Source organism: Babylonia areolata, chromosome 29 (assembly GCF_041734735.1).
Source record: "Babylonia areolata isolate BAREFJ2019XMU chromosome 29, ASM4173473v1, whole genome shotgun sequence".
Classification (NCBI taxonomy): domain Eukaryota; kingdom Metazoa; phylum Mollusca; class Gastropoda; order Neogastropoda; family Buccinidae; genus Babylonia; species Babylonia areolata.
The window spans coordinates 37,935,633-37,955,327 of record NC_134904.1 but is presented as its reverse complement, the minus strand read 5'-3'; the positions used below and the strand labels follow the sequence as shown (position 1 = coordinate 37,955,327).

The window sequence follows — 19,695 nt, the reverse complement described above, 5'->3', positions numbered from 1 at the left end:
GGCAATTTCAGTGCCAGAGTAGGTGTCGATCACAACTCCTGGCCCACCTGCTTGGGTCAGTTCGGCACTGGGAAAATGAACGAGAATGGCCAGCGCCTGCTAGAGCTCTGCTGTCATCATGGGTTGTGCATCAGTAACACCTTCTTCAACACGAAGCCTCAGCATCGAGTCTCCTGGAGACACCCGTGATCCAAACACTGGCATCAGCTCGACCTGATCCTCACCAGATGTGTCAACCTTTCCAGCATCAAGATCACTCGCAGCTACCAGAGCGCCGACTGTGACACTGACCACTCTTTGGTGTGCAGCAGTGTGAAGCTCCGCGCGAAGAGACTGCACCATACGAGAAAGGAGGGCCGACCTCGCATCGACACCAGCAAAACATGCGATCAAAGAAAAGTGGAGGAGTTTGCGCGTGTGTTGGAGTATTCTCTCCCTGGCCCACCCACTGCAAATGCCCAAGACCGATGGGAACACTTCAGAGATGCTGTCTACAACACTGCCATGTCCACCTTTGGCAAAAAGACCAGCAAGTCAGCTGATTGGTTCAAAGCCCACTTAGAAGAAATGACACCAGTCATCGAGGCCAAGAGAAACGCCTTGACGGCCTTGACGCTGTACCAGAATAAACACCTAGAGCGCAACTCCATAGTCTTCCGAGACTGAAGGATGCCTACTACTGTATAAATATTGTGATTTTTGAAATGTTATATTTTTTAAGTGTATTGTGAGAGATAAACCTGCATCATGTGTCTTTCCACCCCCTGTCTCTTTCTCTAGCTCTGCACTTTTAGTTTAAAAACTTATGTAGATGGCAAAAGTGCGTTGGAAAGTTTGTAGCTTGTAAACTAAAATATTTAGCTAATCTGCATAGTTAAAACTACTTTTTAAGAGTATACCTATGTAAGATGTAGTTTTACTCTTAAGCAATTTAAGTTTTTTGTTGAGCTGTATATACACTTCCATTCATCTCTTCTCTTCTTCTTCTTTGTCATTTTTTGTATTCTAATTGTTATCTAATGTCACTTACAGTGAAGAAAAGATATCAAGCTGAAAAAGGAATAAGCGCTCACATAGGTTTGATTGATTGATTGATATGGATACTTATACAGCGCCTATCCTCAGTCAGAGACAAGCTCTAAGCGCTTTATATACACGGGGGACATTTGCACCACAGGCTGCCTACCTGGGTAGAGCTGACTGACGGCTGCCACTGGGCGCTCATCATTCGTTTCCTGTATCGTTCAATCAGATTTCAGACGCACACGCATACACACTCAGACAGATATGTAACATTTTACGTGTATGACCGTTTTTATTTATTTACCCCGCCATGTAGGCAGCCATACTCTGTTTTTGGGGGTGTGCATGCTGGGTATATTCTTGTTTCCATAACCCACCGAACGCTGACATGGATTACAGGATCTTTAACGTGCATATTTGATCTTCTGCGTGCGCATACACACGAAGGGGGTTCAGGCACCAGCAGGTCTGCACATATGTTGACCTGGGAGACCGGAAAAATCTCTACCCTTTACCCACCAGGTGCACCGAGATTCGAACCCAGGACCCTCAGATTGAAAGTCCAGCGCTTTAACCATTCAGCTATTGCACCTGTCAGTGTCAGGTACACAAAGACCACCACACCTGAAGAATGTAGTTCATTTTGAGAGGTGGCAAGCTGAAGAACAAATCAACATTCATGTAGTGCACACACACACACACCAAAAAAAACAAGAGAGGCAAGGCCTTCAAGACTCACTTGTGATACACTTTAAAAAAAAAAATCTAAGTGTTAAAATGTGTTCTTTATTTGTTATTATAAAGCTTCGGGTTAAAAGAAAAAGAAAAAAAAAGTCCTAATGGCAGATTCGAACCACGCGTGTTCGGGTGAGAAGAAACTGTCTTACCCATTGCTTTTTTAAAGGGTGATAAATCTATTGCGGTATTCGCAGTGAGAACGCTGTTTAAATCATATTATTCTGGTGTATCTTGGGCATTCAAAAAAATCTTTAAGGGCAATTAAAAATTCTTTTTAAATCAGCGGTAAAGGAGACGTGGCTATCTCCGCAATCACACTGCAACATTTAGGCGTTTCCTCTGGATCGAGATAGATGTACAAGTTAAGTTACACCTGGCTGACACAGTCGATTCATTTTCTCTTTTATGTTCATTCTAGTTTTATAGTTTTAAAGTTGATATGAAAATTGAGTATTTTGTTAAACTAATAACATGTAGAGCCAAGTACAAGTACTTCTAAACATCGTATGAATGACTTCATTTTGAGAAAAGTCAAGACTGGAAATTTTTACGTTTCATCAATTCAAGGGTATTAACTCTCATGGTTTATTATTTTTAACTGTGAATTCTGACTGATTCTGTGGATATATTTATGGCAGTTTGGGGCATAATCCAGTAAGTGATAAGGTGTTCACAAATCTTTCTCTGAATAAATATTTAATGGTCTCCTTCTCCAACTTTCCATCACATGTTACCGTGTATTGTCGATTGAATATAGGATTGAACGGGCAGGTCAACCACTTCAAACAAAATGGCGTCGTTCGCGTTCACGAAGACTCTGAGCACGTGCTTTGAATATGTATAAATATGTGTATGCACTTGATTTTTGCCCATGACCTTCAGGGCTCAGCCAATAGATCTATAAAGTCCACTCGTCGTATTGATTTTAGTATTTTCTGAAAAAGACCACTTGGGCGAATGAACATAGTGAAAGCCCTGTACACTGAGAGTAAAACACACAAGCTTTTTATGCATTGAGTATAGTTTCAAAATGTAATGTTTAAGATCAGAAGGATCAGTTTAAAGCAAATTAAGCCCCCTAGCATTAATTACAGATTAATTTCCCTTCTTTACTATCTGCACCAAAGATATGCAAAATAAATACAACTTTTATGCATAGCAAAAGAAGTTCCTGTTTGAACAAAAAATGGTAAAAATGACTGCTCTTGTTGTTGTGTCAGAATATCAGATCAAAGTGCCAAGTTTAGAGAAATAAAAAATAAAAACACAGTAAATTCAATTTGCATATAATTTGGCTTCTTTTTTTAATTTTTTTGTGCCCATCCCAGAGGTGCAATATTGTTTTAAAAAAGATGACAGGAAAGAACTGAATTTTTCCTATTTTTATGCCTAATTCGGTGTCAACTGACAAAGTATTTGCAGAGAAAATGTCAATGTTAAAGTTTACCCGGGACACACAGACACACACACACACACACACACACAGACAACCGAACACCGGATTAAAACAGAGACTCACTTTGTTTACACAAGTGAGTCAATAAAACACCCCCCAAAAAACACCCACCATACCTGACTGTAGTTCTCACTGTGCAGGTGGCGGAGAAGTACCCTGGCCTGACGATCACCTTGCACATGAACTCGACCACAGTGCCCCAGGTCAACATGTCTCCTGACGTGCTGCAGGCTCAGATGGAGGGAGACATCGCACTGTATGTCAACACGCCTGTGGGGCCCTCCCCGTACCTCCTGACCATGGGCGTGGTGAGTTGTTGTTGTGTCCGACGGGCGCAATAGCCGAGTGGTTAAAGCATTGGACTGTCAATCTCAGGGTCCCGGGTTCGAATCACGGTGACGGCGCCTGGTGGGTAAAGGGTGGAGATTTTTACGATCTCCCAGGTCAACATATGTGCAGACCTGCTAGTGCCTGAACCCCCTTCGTGTGTATATGCAAGCAGAAGATCAAATACGCACGTTAAAGATCCCATAATCCATGACAGTGTTCGGTGGGTTATGGAACCAAGAACATACCCATCATGCACACCCCCGAAAACGGAGTATGGCTGCCTACATGGCGGGGTAAAAACGGTCATACACATAAAAGCCCACTCGTGTGCATACGACTGAACGCAGAAGAAGAAGAAGTTGTGTCCATGGCAACAGACAACGCTTCCATACAACAAAATGTCATTCGTTGTAAACACCATGGGCGTGGTGAGTTGTTGTTGTGTCCATGGCAACAGACAACGCATCCATACAACAAGATGTCATTCATTGTATTACTCTCTCTTTTGTCACAACAGATTTCTCTGTGTGAAATTCGGGCTGCTCTCCCCAGGGAGAGCGCGTCGCTACACTGAGAGCCACCCCCCCCACACCCCATTTTTCTGGAGTCAGTTAGCAAGGCCGTCAACAGATTGTACTGTTGCTTGTTTTAATGTATTACTAAACACAACTGGCTGTGTTCAGTGACCGTTATTTTTGTGGTATGTATCAGTACAGTTGAAGATTCGCTGTGAGTGTCATTGGGTCAGCAGTCCTTAAAAAAGTTGAAAGGTCCGATAGCCTTTAACAGCCATCTGGGCAGTGAATTCATATCCACTGTTTCTAAAAAGCTCACTCGTGTAAACGAGTGAACGTATTTGTATTTGTATTTCTTTTTATCACAGCAGATTTCTCTGTGTGAAATTCGGGCTGCTCTCCCCAGGGAGAGTGCGTCGCTACACTACAGCGCCACCCATTTTTTTGGTATTTTTTCCTGTGTGCAGTTTTGTTTGTTTTTCCTATAAAAGTGGATTTTTCTACAGAATTTTGCCAGGAACAACCCTTTTGTTGCCGTGGGTTCTTTTACATGCACTAAGTGCATGCTGCACACGGGACCTCGGTTTATCGTCTCATCCGAATGACTAGCGTCCAGACCACCACTCAAGGTCTAGTGGAGGGGGAGAAAATATCGGCGGCTGAGCCGTGATTCGAACCAGCGTGCTCAGATTCTCTCGCTTCCTAGGCGGACGCGTTACCTCTAGGCCATCACTCATAGCCCTCGAATGAAGAAGAAGATTCTAGAATCTGTTTAGGACGTTCCTTGTACCACACATTCATGCGCATGCAGTGTGTCCATTCAGTTTTCAAAGTGTCAGGGATGCATGTTTATGCGTGACGAGAAGTTTTGATGATTGTCTCCTGTCGTTTTTCAGAAAGCTCTGTTCAACATGACAGCCAAGGTCAATGATCAGCTGATCAGAGGGAACATCACTGGATATAGGTGACGTTTCACATTTCATCCGCTTTTTTGGAAATATCAGTGTGGTTGTGTGTGTGTGGTTCTTTTTTTTCTCTTTGTGTGTGTGTGTGTGTGTGTGTGTATGTGTGTGTGTGTGTATGGATATATTTGTGTGCATGTGCGTGTGTCTGTGTCTGTGTGTTTGCATGTGCACGCATCTGCATGGTGCATGATACACATGAACAAATTAGCTAAATAAGGTCAGATATACATGTATAGAGAGCAATTCAACTACAAATTTTGCTTGTGTGTTTTATTCAAAAGGAGAATAATTTATATTCAGATTTTTTGTTGGTTTTTCTTACAGAGAGTAATTCGCAATTAAATTATTTTTTGGTGTGTTTTTTCATATTGAGAATATTTCACAAACAGATTGTGTTTGGCTGTTTTTGTCAAATAGAGAGTAATTCACATTCAGATTTGTTTATTTGGGTTTTCCTTTAAAGAGTAAATCACAATCAAATTTAAGAGAGTAAATCGCAATCAGATTTTTTTTGTTCAGTGTTTTGTACATAAGTAATTCATCACATTCAGATTTTGTTTGGTTGTTGTTGTTTTTGTTTTTTTGTGTGGAGAGTATTTCACATTCAAATTTTGTTTATTTATTGTTGTTTTTTTCAGTTTCAAAGCGAAAGTGGTGGACTCCATTGTTGGCCCAGTTAAGGTCAGTCTGAATCCAGAGAGAAGTGTAACCAACTGTCAGTTGCTTGCTATTTCGATGAAATGAAGTTCACCATTTCTGTTCCGCCTGCCCTGCAGTTTGCAGACCTGTTATTTTAGACATAGCTTTCAAACTGACTGACTGAGATGACTAACCTGTTTAGTAGCTTCAGCGGCATTCTGTTTTGTCACAAATGTGTTTAGATTTACTACTTTTGATATTCCGTTTGATATCAGTGTTTTTTGTTGTTGTTTATTTATTTATTTATTTTTTTTTTTAAATCAAAGAGTAATTGCTTTATATTGTATGTTCTCATGGAACTGGTCAACTGTAATGGCACATGTGGGAGATGATATTCCTCTGTCTCTTTGCTTTTGATTGAATGTAATGTTGATATCATAGCAGACTGCTGTTTTTGCAGCTTTGAGTTCCAATAAATGGTAAAACGATTTCGAGTTCAGTGCAGCAATATCGTCCTGCTGATTGAAGCATACAACAAGCACAAGCTTGTAACATGTACTCTGATGTAAACATATCTATCTGATATTTTGCAGTCACACTAAATGACTATGAAAATGGAATGGAAAAAGATGAACATCGGAAAGAAATAATCAAGGAGCAAAATACAACATGTAACAAAAAGGTAAAGCATCATTTAATAAATAGAGTGAGAAAACCAAATTTTAATTTGTAATATTAGGTCAGTACATGCATATGTTTTTGTGTTTTGTGCGTGTACCGTTTATGTTGGTGCTGTGAGCCATATGTATAGGTGAAAGTGTGTGTGTGTGTGTGTGTGTGTGTGTGTGTGTATGTTGTGCATGCATGCATTTATGCCATGTCATATGTTACAAAAGCATGATGCGTGTGTGCACTTAAAATTTCCAAGAAGCCTGTGTATTTTGAATGTGTGGGATTGAGTTTTGTTACTGGCATGCATAAGCTTTCCAGCTGTGTGGATTACATGATGTGATTGTTGGGTGTTTGGTGATTACAGAGCAAGGTGGTGGAAATCATGGTGAGGTTTGCCATGAGAACGTTCATCATCCCCAAAATAAATGGTAAGTTCTGCATTGGAGAGAGAGGGGGGGGGGGAAATGTTTGCTTTAACCTTCCTCTCTCCTTATCTGGACATTCTGGTGGAAGGCTGTAAAATTAAGTTTGATTTTAACCCTTTAGCTGCCAGGGAAGTATAACTTCTGCCACAGGGTCGGGTCTATCCCTGGGAATATTGTCAATGTAAATATGTATAGATTAACCCTTTGACTGCCGAGCCTTAACGAAATCAGATCAGTGTGGTGCGAGTGTGAAGTGCAGTTACTACTTTTGTGTGCTCAAGGTTTGTGTCATTGACTGAGGTTGCTGTTCAAAAGTAATGCCATCCCAAGAGGAAAAGTCCCAATAAAGACAGGGGATTAACGATCTGACATTAGCTCTGTCTTATATCAGTGAGGTGGCAAGTATATACATGTCTGCAGCAGTCTAGGAGTTAATACAAAACTCTACTATTTTTGTGTGTGTGTTAAAAGTAAGCAAACCATGTGTGTTTTTTTCTGTAAGGAATTTGACTGAGCTTACTATTGAAATCGCTTTTGACATTATGGGGTTACAGATTATGATTGTGAGCTGGTTGAGCAGTAAAGCGTGTTTTAGCTATGTGATTTTTGTGTTTCTTGATTACACAAAACTTTGTGGTTGTGTCATTGTGAATTTTTCAACGAAAGACAAAACAACAAAAAATTCTATCATGTAATTAATGGACATCGTCTCAGTGTTCACAGTATGTGATGGAATATCAGGGTTTCAGAATTCATTTGGTGTGCTTGTGAACAGTACCAAGTTGTATTGTGTCATTAAACAACAATGGTTGTTTTGCATACAGGAGAGTTGTATTGTGTCATTATGCAGCGAGTATTGTTATTGTAGATGGGATTTGCATTATGTTGTTATGTAGCAAGTGTTGCTGTTCATAACATAAGCTTACAGTTTGGACAACAGCAGTGTGAGAGCTGTCTTCTTTTTCTTCTTCTGCGTTCATGGGCTTCAACCCCCACGTTCACTCGTATATACGCGAGTGGGCTTTTTACGTGTATGACCGTTTTTACTCCGCCATGTAGGCAGCCATACTCCGCTTTCGGGGTGTGCATGCTGGGTATGTTCTTGTTTCCATAACCCACCGAACACTGACATGGATTACAGGATCTTTAACGTGCGTATTTGATCTTCTGCTTGCGTATACACATGAAAGGGGTTCAGGCACTGGCAGGTCTGCACATACTTTGACCTGGGAGATCGTAAAAATCTCCACCCTTTACCCACCAGGTGCTGTCACCGTGATTCGAACCCGGGACCCTCAGATCGAAAGTCCAACGCTTTAACCATTCGGCTATCGCGCCCGTCTGTGAGAGCTGTAGAATCAATAGTTTCTCCATTTCAGTGGGAATTCATGACTGCATCTTATGTCTTTTGTGAATGACTATGATTCTGAAACTAGGAGACATGATTGCACTGGCTGCAGCCTTCATTGGGGGCTAGTTGGCATTTGTGGCCCATCCCAAAGCTGGCATTCTCAAACCCTCTTGGCCAAGAGAGAGGACATGTGCCTTGGGCAGGACACTCTGCACAACAATCTTCTTCTTCTTCTGCGTTCGCTCGTATGCACACGAGTGGGCTTTTACGTGTATGACCGTTTTTACCCCGCCATGTAGGCAGCCATACTCCGTTTTCGGGGGTGTGCATGCTGGGTATGTTCTTGTTTCCATAACCCACCGAACGCTGACATGGATTACAGGATCTTTAACGTGCGTATTTGATCTTATGCTTGCGTATACACATGAAGGGGGTTCAGGCACTAGCAGGTCTGCACATATGTTGACCTGGGAGATTGTAAAAATCTCCACCCTTTACCCACCAGGCGCTGTCACCGTGATTCGAACCCGGGACCCTCAGATTGACAGTCCAACGCTTTAACCACTCGGCTGTTGCGCCCGTCTTCACAACAATCAAAATGATAGCCCAGGCAGTTGGAACAGCAGTTGACTCCTCTGCTGTTCTGATGGTCATAGTCGGACATGACTGACTATCATACATGTAGTAATAATAATAATAATAATAGGAATGTACATTTATATAGCGCCCTTTCTCTCTTAGAGCTCAGGGCGCTTTACATGAAAGAAACATTTTACACAACTTCATGACCACTCTTTCTCAAAACCCCTCCTTCCCATACCCCCACCACACTCCCTTTCCCACTCTACACACATCCTACATGAGCTGACATGGGTGGTCTTGGACAAGGAAGCTGAGAGTGCTTATAGATAGGTTTTAAAAAGATGAATTTTTAGTGTGATGAGCGAAAAGCAGAGATAGAATCTGATGCACGGATATGATGAGGAAGGTTGTTCCAGATGTGAGGAGCAGCAAAGAAGAGAGAATGTTCACCAAAGAATTCTTGTATTGACACAAAAGGTAACAATCAGAGGAAGAGCTGGGATTTCTTGAGGGAGTGTAAACACTGATAAGGTCAGAAAGATATGTAGGTCCAGCGGATTGGAAAGCAGAATCGCGCAACTTTGTATTTGATTCTCGCTTCAGTGGGGAGCCAATGTAGACGACTGACGATCATATATGTTGTTGTGCAGAACAAGGGATGCATGGCTACCCTCTGCCCATCACTGATAGCGTCAAGTTCCAAAACACTCAGCTGCAGATTCAGCAGGTAAGGTTTTGTTTCGTTTATTTGCGCTGAGCTTTTTTTTTCCCCAGGACTTAATGAAATCTAAAAAAAAAAAAAAAAAGAAGAAAAAAAAGGGGAGGGGAGAGAAAGGAGAAGGAGAGAAGAAAAGAGCTGTTGGAGGTAGTAAAATGATTCTGACTGCTCTGCATTCTTTACCTGCGAGTATGTATGTGTGTGTCTGTGTGTGTGTGTGTGTCTGTGTAAGTGTACATGCACACCTGTGTCCATATCCATCATTGTTACACGTTGAATACCCATCCCTCTCTGCCTGTTGAAAGTAATATGTGACATGAGTGATAAAAAAAAAGGTGGATTTTGAATTCTTCAACTTTTCAAATTTGCTTTGCTCAGTATCGAATGGACCAAAAAAACCTTCTTCATTTGTTGAGGTTGCATTTGACTGAAAAAATTAACAGATGAATGAATATTTTAAAATAATAAAAATGGACAGTTTTGTAATAAGAAAAAAGTCTAGCTCATGCATATGTATGCATTATCTTGACATAATGTGCTTATGATTGTGTGCATATGTTGACATAATGTGCTGATGATTTTGTCTATGTTGACATTATGCATTTATGATTATGTGAATATGTTGATATGATACATTGATGAATGTGCACATATGTTCATATGATATGCTGACGATTGTGTGCATTATGTTGACATAATGTGATTAGGTGTAAATGTTGACTTGATGCCCTGATGGTTGTGTGTGCATAAGTTGACCGGATGCACTAATGATGATTCTGTACATTATGTTGACATGATGCACTAATGATGATTGTCTGCATTATGTTGACAGGATGCACTGATGATGATTGTGTACATTATGTTGACAGGATGTACTGATGATGATTGTGTGCATTATGTTAACAGGATGCACTAATGATGATTGTGTGCATTATGTTGACATGATGCACTGATGATGATTCTGTACATTATGTTGACAGGATGTACTGATGATGATTCTGTACATTATGTTGACATGATGCACTGATGATGATTCTGTACATTATGTTGACAGGATGTACTGATGATGATTGTGTACATTATGTTGACAGGATGCTCTGATGATGATTCTGTACATTATGTTGACAGGATGCACTGATGATGATTGTGTGCATTATGTTGACATGATGCACTGATGATGATTGTGTGCATTATGTTGACAGGATGTACTGATGATGATTGTGTACATTATGTTGACAGGATGTACTGATGATGATTGTGTGCATTATGTTAACAGGATGCACTAATGATGATTGTGTGCATTATGTTGACAGGATGTACTGATGATGATTGTGTGCATTATGTTGACAGGATGTACTGATGATGATTGTGTGCATTATGTTGACATGATGTACTGATGATGATTCTGTGCATTATGTTGACAGGATGTACTGATGATGATTGTGTGCATTATGTTGACAGGATGCGCTGACGATGATAGTGTGCATAACTTGACGGGGTGTGTGCATAAGTTGACAGGATATTCTGTGCGCATAACTTGACAGGTCAGGATGCACTGATGATGACTGTGTGCATTCTGTTGACAGAATGCCCTGATGATCGGAACGGATCTGCTCTACAACTTCCATCTCTGAGAACAGCAGATGCAGCTGATAGCGCTCCCTCGGATCCAAGGCGTGCGCTTCCTCCTCGCATGTCAACAAAGTTCTGACGACAGAGCCGTGTGACTTTTTTTTCCCCTCTGCTTTGTTTTGTTCTCTTCTCTCTCCATCACTCTTTGGAGCTGACGCTCGTGACTGGCAGTGTCGCTGGTTGTAGGGTCTGTGAATGGTGTATTGATTTTGGCACTGATTTGTGGGTTTGCGAAGTGTTGACCTGACCAGCAAATTGTTAAAGATAATGAGTTTGTTGTTGTTTGTCATTGATTCGGCTGTTCCTTGAAGATTTAGCCAGCATTTTCAGCTGAAATATGTCAGCACACACAAGCACACATGCCCACATGCACACACACATGCACGCATGCACACACGTATGCACACACACACACACACACAAACTTGTGCACACACACGCAAACACACACACACACACACACACGTACACACACATATACACACATACACACACAAACACTCACACATATATACCTGCACACATGATCAGACAATTTTTAGACTTCATTAACTTGCAGTTGAAGTTTGGTCATCTTCGGAATTGTCTGATCTGCAGTATTCTTCTGGTATGTCCAGTGACGTTTTCAGGACCAAATACTAAATGAACATTTATGAATACATACTGTACATTTGCAAACAAATAAAAAAGAAAAGAAAAAAAAGAAAAAAGGTTTACTGGGATGACACTCCACTTGTGCTTTTGCATGCAACTTTTTGTGTAACATTCCACTTTACTTGATTATTTAGTTGACTTTTGGTTTCTGTATTTATGTGTATTTTTACTTGATTGGTGACATCTTGTGTGTGTGTATCTTTAAAATACTTTATGGGTCACCAGGTGTAGGTTGTACACCTAGCTAGGTTTATGTTCATGTCACTTCTGAATTTTAAATTTTAGCCTGTAATAGGTCATGGTAAAAATGCCGTAGACAGCTAACTGAAAATAAAGATCTGATGGGATGGTGTATGACCATGATATGGGATCAAGATGCAAATGCAACTAAATGCAAACTGTAAAAAAATAATTTTTTTAATGTATGTATGTAAAAATTAGCTAAAAACCCATTGGGATTGAAAAAAACACACCCAAACTTGTATTTGTATTTCTTTTTATCACATCAGATTTCTCTGTGTGAAATTCGGGCTGCTCTCCGCAGAGAGAGCGCATCGCTACACTACAGCGCCACCCTTTTTTTTTTGTATTTTTTCCTGCGTGTAGTTTTATTTGTTTTTCCTATCGAAGTGGATTTTTTTACAGAATTTTGCCAGGAACAACCCTTTTGTTGCCATGGGTTCTTTTACATGAGTCAAATGCATACTGCACATGGGACCTCGGTTTATCGTCTCATCCGAATGACTAGCGTCCAGACCACCACTCAAGGTCTAGTGGAGGGGGAGAAAATATCAGCGGCTGAGCCGTGATTTGAACCAGCGCACTCAGATTCTCTCGCTCCCTAGGCGGACGCATTACCTGTAGGCCATCACTCCACTTGTGACCCATTTTGATGTTTCATGTGTAACACACTTTTTCTTGGGTCAAGTGGTCGAGAATTAAAGACGGCTGTAGGGAAGGTGATGAGCTAATAAGAAGAACAGATCTGTGTGGAAAATGTGTGTATTTTTTCCTGCGTGCAGTTTTATTTGTTTTCTCCTATCAAAGTGGATTTTTCTTCAGAATTTTGCCAGGAACAACCCTTTTGTTGCCGTGGGTTTTTTTACGTGCGCGAAGTGCATGCTGCACACGGGACCTCGGTTTATCGTCTCATCCGAATGACTAGCGCCCAGACCACCACTCAAGGTCTAATGGAGGGGGAGAAAATATCGGCGGCTGAGCCGTGATCCGAACCAGCGCACTCAGATTCTCTCACTTCCTAGTCGGACATGTTACCTCTAGGCCATCACTCCACCACTATTGATTGTTGGTATGTGTGACCTGCGCTGAAGTCATTGTGATACGCTCGGCGGTGAAGAAGGAGAAGAAAGCCCTGCCTCACAATCCCAGAATATTTTGATGAAGAGCATTGCAGAGACAGACCTCAGTGATGGGCGGTCGGTCTCCACTCTGGAGGGGACACACACTCAGTCTCGCACAGCGACAACGCAATTATTGTGGAGATGTTGGTGTCCTGTGTATGTTGTTAAGTCAGAACAGTCACTACTGAACACCGCTGAAGTGATTCAGCAGCGGTGCAGGGTCTCCTCTGGTGTGTGGCCTTATGATGATCTAACATCGATAGCTCTCTGCGGACTGCTGGTGCTAGGACGTGGGCGTGTGGCTGTGTAGAGGACAGGGGGATGGGGGGTGGGGGGGTCCGGAATGAGTGGTGTTGGAATAATGCCATTGAAACAGGTGTAGATAATGGGGCAGCCAAAAAAAAAAAGAAAAGAGAGAGGTAGCCCTTGTGTTATAACATAGTCCTGCTGTCTTCTGTGGCTTTCATGAAACTGAGTTCAAGTGAGCTTGTCTGGTTGAAATCATCATCTTGTTCCAATGTCAAAGAGTGCCTTACCCGTGTTGCAGCTGTTCACATCATTATGCAGACATGTTGATGACACTCCTGTGCAATTCTACATCAATTTAGATCTCTAAGAAGTTGGGATTAGGGAGCATCGCATCAGATCTGTGATCTTTTGCCTATTTTCTCCATGATAGTTAACTTATTGGCTGTTTTCTTCAGTTCGGATGTTAAAAAAAATCTATTTGGTTTGATATAATTCCACTGAGCTATGCAAGATAACGTTAGTATAAGTAGTTTAATGTATTACATTGAGCCACTTTGAGCTGGCTATATAGTAGAAATCAGACTTGACACTGGTAAAAGTTATGTAATCTTTATTTATGATATGTTATATCATTTTTTTATGAGATGTTTGCCCTCATCATGTTGTACTTTTTTCTTTCTTTTTTTTTTTTTAAAGATGTTTTATGATAATAAATGTTTTGTTTTGGTGTGTACATTAGTACATTTCTAGCTTTTTAAGCAGTTTGCAATTTTGTTTCATCAGAATTCTTCACTCTAAAGCTTTCATGTTCTGCTTTTATACTTTTTTTTCCTTCAAATAAAGAGTGTATAAAAATTAATGTTCTGCTTTTATACTTTTTTTTCTTCAAATAAAAAGTGTTTAAAAATCATATTAAAAAAAAGATTGAAAGAAAACATGATGAGAGTAGAGAATGTTTGAAAGCATGTGTGACGGGCGCAATAGCCGAGTGGTTAAAGCGTTGGACTGTCAATCTGAGGGTCCCGGGTTCGAATCACGGTGACGGCGCCTGGTGGGTAAAGGGTGGAGATTTTTACGATCTCCCAGGACAACATATGTGCAGACCTGCTAGTGCCTGAACCCCCTTCGTGTGTATATGCAAGCAGAAGATCAAATACGCACGTTAAAGATCCTGTAATCCATGTCAGCGATTGGTGGGTTATGGAAACGAGAACATACCCAGCATGCACACCCCCGAAAGCGGAGTATGGCTGCCTACATGGCGGGGTAAAAACGGTCATACACGTAAAAGCCCACTCGTGTGCATACGAGTGAACGCAGAAGAAGAAGAAGAAAGCGTGTGTGTGTGTGTGTGTGCGATCACCTACAGTCAAGTGGAGCAATGGCCCAGTGGTGGGTTACTAGACCAGGAAGCCAGTGTCTACAGGTTCGATTCTCATGTTATTTTTCCCCCTTTCCACTAGACCTTGGGGTGATGGTATGGGTGCTAGTCTTTCAGGTTAGACAATAAACTGAGGTTCATGCATTTATCGCATGTAAAAGATCCCATGGCAATAAAAGGGTTGTCCCTGGCAACATGTTTTAGAAAACCTCACTATGATTGTAAAACAAACTTGCTGACAGAAAAAAAACAAGAGAGGCAAGGCCTTCAAGACTCACTTGTGATAAATTAAGTCCCTTAGCATTAATTACAGAGTAATTTCCCTTTTTTACTATCTGCACCAAAACGTTTGCAAAATAAATAAAAATTCCATGCTTGGCAAAAGAAGTTCCTGTTTGAACAAAAAATGATAATAATGACTCCTCTTGTTGTTGTGTCAGAATAAGAGGTCAAAGTGCCAAGTTTAGAGAATACAAAAAATATAAATATAACAGTAAATGCTGTTTGCATATAATTAGGCTTCTTCTTCTTTTTTCTTTTTTTTGTGCCCATCCCAGAGGTGCAATATTGTTTTAAACAAGATGACTGGAAAGAACTGAATTTTTCCTATTTTTATGCCAAATTTGGTGTCAACTGACAAAGTATTTGCAGAGAAAATGTCAATGTTAAAGTTTACCACGGACACACAGACACACACACACACAGACAACTGAACACTTTGTTTACACAAGTGAGTCAAAAAGGATGACCCAGCACTGTGGCTACATATGCTTACCTTGGGTACAGCTGCCTCAATTTCATACAGAGAAATCTGTTGTGACAAAAAGTAATTCAATAACAATGCAATTGTAAAAGGGTGGAAAGATAATGGGAGAGGAGCAAGGGTAGGGTGATAGTAGTAGAAGGGTAGGATCACAGGTAGAGGACTGATGCAAACTCCACTCTCTCCTCATAATACAAGCAGGGTCTTTATAATAAGTGTATCGAGGTGTTCATTCGCCCTGAACTGAGCAGCACACCTGGAAACCCCAGGTCAGAAACAATAATAAATCATACACTGGATATCATTACTGTTACAGGCTTTATAGTATAGTTTAATCAAGTAAACCGTGGGTGCGGGTGAGTGCTGATTATGTGGTTGTGGTTTTCCGCAGTTTGTCTTTATTCTTATCTGCCTATTATAATCAGGTTGTGGTTTTCCGCAATTTATCTTTATTCTTATCTTATCTGTCTATTATAATCAATGTGCAATACAGTAGGCTATGCTTATAATTATATTCACAATAATTTTTCTTAATTCTTTCTGTTTTTACATTAAGAATACAGTCCACACAAAGCCTTCAATCCTTGTATATGTCAGATCTTTATGCAACATCATTTCTTCTTCCTCCCCCCCCCCCCCCCCCCCAGAAATCGGATTATTGATGTGTCTATGATTAATGAATCGGCCAGTCTGTACAAGCTCCACCAATGATCACAATTTGAAGATCAACTTCATTTTAGTCTCTCAGCAGCCATTCAGAATACGACTCTACTGAGTGTCGCTGAGAAAGAATAAACGCCCATGACACTTTGGATTGTTGTTGGGTATGTGGTTTCTGTACTATAGAAGCATGCATCACTCTATTGGCTTACAAACTTTACAAACCTCTGAACAATGTGGTCACACGATTGGATGACTGGGTGTGTGATGGGCATGTGCAGTGATGAGTTGATGTTCCTTGTGGTCATGGTACACACACGGTACACGGCAGTAGTTCTTAACGTGGTGATAGCCTTGAGATGGCCTCAGTGGTCGGCGAGGCTCTAAGCACCATAATTTCATTTCATTTCTTTTGTGGTCACGGTGGTCAAAGTACGTTACACCCTATCCACATAAACAGCATCCTGGCTCACATACACATACACACACACACGCACACACAGACACACACATGCACACACATACATCATTATTAGTACTTGCACTCTCCGTTTTTTTTTTCTCACAGCGCACGCGCGCGCGCACACACACGCGCACACACACACCGACACACACACACATGCACACACATACACACAAACTTGTACTCTCATTTTCTCTCGGCACAGTCACACACCTCAAACACACACACACGCGCGCGCGCAAGCGCGCTCCAATCGAGAAATGCAGGGGAAAACCCTGTCATAGGCCTACTCAAGTACCTTACAAGCATTAATCTGCACATACGCACCAGATCAAATCTGGATTTACAGTATCAGTATCAGTACCTCAAGGAGGCGTCACAGTGCGTTCGGACAAATCCATATACGCTACACCACATCTGCCAAGCAGATGCCTGACCAGCAGCGTAACCCAACGCGCTTAGTCAGGCCTTGAGAAAAAAAACAACAAAAAAAACAACAACTAAAAAATAAAATAAAATAAAAAAGTGTGAAAGTTTGCAAGTCTAACCACGAACGGCCATGGAAAGCATTAATGACCATACAGATTATACCACTCCATCACAGTTTCAGTAAGGATTGGTGCATAATTTACCTTTATCCTTTATAAAATCTTCTTTTCCTAATTATTGTCTACATACGCACACACTACCGCAAAGTACCCCATATACATTCGCCCACGTTCCATTAATTTAAACGCCGACCAGCTCCAACTTTGGAGCAACTTCGTTCACATGGTAACCTATTCCCAGTAACCACGCCCATACCCCTACTTCGTTTTAGGATGGGAAAAATCTGTAATGTAAAAGCATGATATGAGACATAATAATTAAAAAAAACAAACACCAACTCTTCTTATAGATCTGCATTCAAAATTTTTCTGCAATGATTTTCAAGGACATGACTTTGTGCTGTGTGATTGTTATTTTCCATAGAAAAAAAAAGACTAAGTCTGAAACGTGTTTCCAGCTTATTCTTATTCTTAAAGACTGATGCGATGGATTCGTGTGTGCAGCCGGATGGTAAAACGCGCCCTGACAATTGCTGAAACAGAACTGCTTTAAAAAAATTTTTTATTTATTTATTTTTAAAGTCTCCCAAAGAATACAAAGAGGCATCTTCGTGAAATAGAAACTAAATCCATCTTTCAAAACAAAAGAATGGCTTCCTTCTTTCAGATCGAAAGTGTGTTTAGAAAAGTGTCACTCTTCGAATGAAATCAAACAAAACACCACTAAAAAACAAAACTGATAGGAAAATCAGACAGAGCCACGGTATGCTCGTACTAAGAAGTGGCCACGACAGCTTAAACAGAGCAGCCAAAGTTGTTGTAGACACTCTGTTTTAACATTTCCCGAAATTAATGTCATAATCTCCCAGCCACCTTCACCCAAACCTCTTTTCTCTATCCCCACCAGTACAGGCACTAGTCTGCTCCCCGGCGCAGCAAACCGTGGCCCAAACCGACTTTTGCTGCCTCTGCCTACTACCCTAACCCTCTACTCTACTCCCAGCTATTTCCCTTCAGATGGCTACCTCGTCAAAACGCTTTCTCTAATCCCCTCTCAGTCTTCACTCCACACCCGCCCACAGTTGCAAAACCCCTTCACCCCCCCAAATCACCTTCCCCAACCCAGTCTGTCTTCGGCTCTGTCTCCTCCCTTCAACATTTCCATGGGGGACTGTCTTAGCAAAGTCACCGGATCTGCCGGTTACGTGGCCATTCCAGAGAAAAGATTTGGGCGAAGACAGTGGGCGGTGTAGGGGCCGGGCCGGGGGTATTCTCTGCCTGATATCCCTGTCGGTCAGTTGTGCTCAGTTGTGCTTTAGAAACAAGCAATACATCTTTACAAGATACATCTTACTACTAAAAGCGTATAGTGCTTTTGTTTATAGATGCCTGTGGGTTTTCTTTATTCTTTGTCAGGCTCACTCTCCACCAAGACGCTTCAGTTTTTGTATTCTCCGCAAACTGAAAAAAAGAAAAAAAACAACAAAACAACAACAAAAAACACGCTGCAAAGTATACCTTGTATACGTCCACTCTCTGTTTGCAGAAAGTTGTTCTTGTATGGGGTGGCTGGGGTTGGGGGTTAGTGTAGGGTGTGCTTTCAGTTACTGGGTATGTCAAAAGTCAAATTAATAGTGGACTGTGGGCTTTACAAGGACATTATATTATATCGTGGGCGAACTAAACACGAACGTGCGTGCCTAAATATATACCGACGGTGGGTGCACGGCCGAAGTGGGAATCAGTTGGGAGTGTTATGTGTTTAAAGTGTGGGTACTAGTGTTTTTTGAACGAATATCAATTATTTGCTTTTTTTTTTTTTTATTTATCGGGGGCCTTATTGTCAGTCACGGTGAATGACCGGAGGGACTCTGACCTGGAGAGGAGGCGGGGTGGTGGATGTGGGGGCGGGGGGTAGGGTGGGGGGTGACCGTGGCTTTGTGACTTGTAACTTACTCAGCTTTTTTCTCATTCACACTTTAAATCTATTTTTTGCACATGTCGGATAATCACAATGAACCACTGAGGTCTATTCTGCCTGCTCACCCCCCCCCCCCCCCCCCCAACCCCTCCCCCTCCTCGTCTCGAGTCGAGTTCTTCCTCCACTGAATCTTCAGATCTCCCGAATGCATCGCTTGGTGAAAGACCGTCTATCTTAATCTCACGCCTTCAGCCGGTAGATTTCAGCTTGTCAACAAGAAGATTGAGACATAATCCAATTTGTTTCTGGAATCAGTATTTGAGATCACAAGAACTTGACGTCAGTTCAAGTTAATTCGTCAGTGCGACCGTGCATGTGCAGTGAAAGTTTGTCAAGGGCAAAATTAAGGTAACCGGTATCCAAGAAGCAGAACAAACAATCAATCTTTCATTTCATATCTTAAAAGCGACCTGTTGCACAGCTCACGGGTATTTTCTTTTTCTTTCGAAACTTGTTTATCTGTGTATTGATTTTATGTCTCCGAAGACCTGTGGTTGAATGGAATGCGAAGGCGGAACTAAAAAAGGAAACGCGCATGCGCGATCATTCTGCTTATTTTGCAGGACACTGTGGTGGTTGTGTTGTTTGT

The 19,695-nt window shown here is 41.4% G+C and overlaps 1 protein-coding gene across 1 annotated transcript in view; it reads left to right on the top strand.

Moving 5' to 3' along the window:
• The window catches only part of LOC143275015 (bactericidal permeability-increasing protein-like), a 30,521-nt gene extending 16,352 nt beyond the window's left edge, over positions 1–14,169 (top strand). The window contains exons 9-14 of the mRNA XM_076579076.1: positions 3,358–3,525; positions 4,959–5,026; positions 5,666–5,708; positions 6,703–6,766; positions 9,347–9,423; positions 11,001–14,169. Of these exons, the coding sequence (XP_076435191.1) occupies positions 3,358–3,525; positions 4,959–5,026; positions 5,666–5,708; positions 6,703–6,766; positions 9,347–9,423; positions 11,001–11,048 (468 nt within the window). The 3' untranslated portion in view covers positions 11,049–14,169. The remainder of the gene's footprint in view (positions 1–3,357; positions 3,526–4,958; positions 5,027–5,665; positions 5,709–6,702; positions 6,767–9,346; positions 9,424–11,000) is intronic.
• The last annotated feature ends 5,526 nt before the right edge of the window (positions 14,170–19,695 follow it).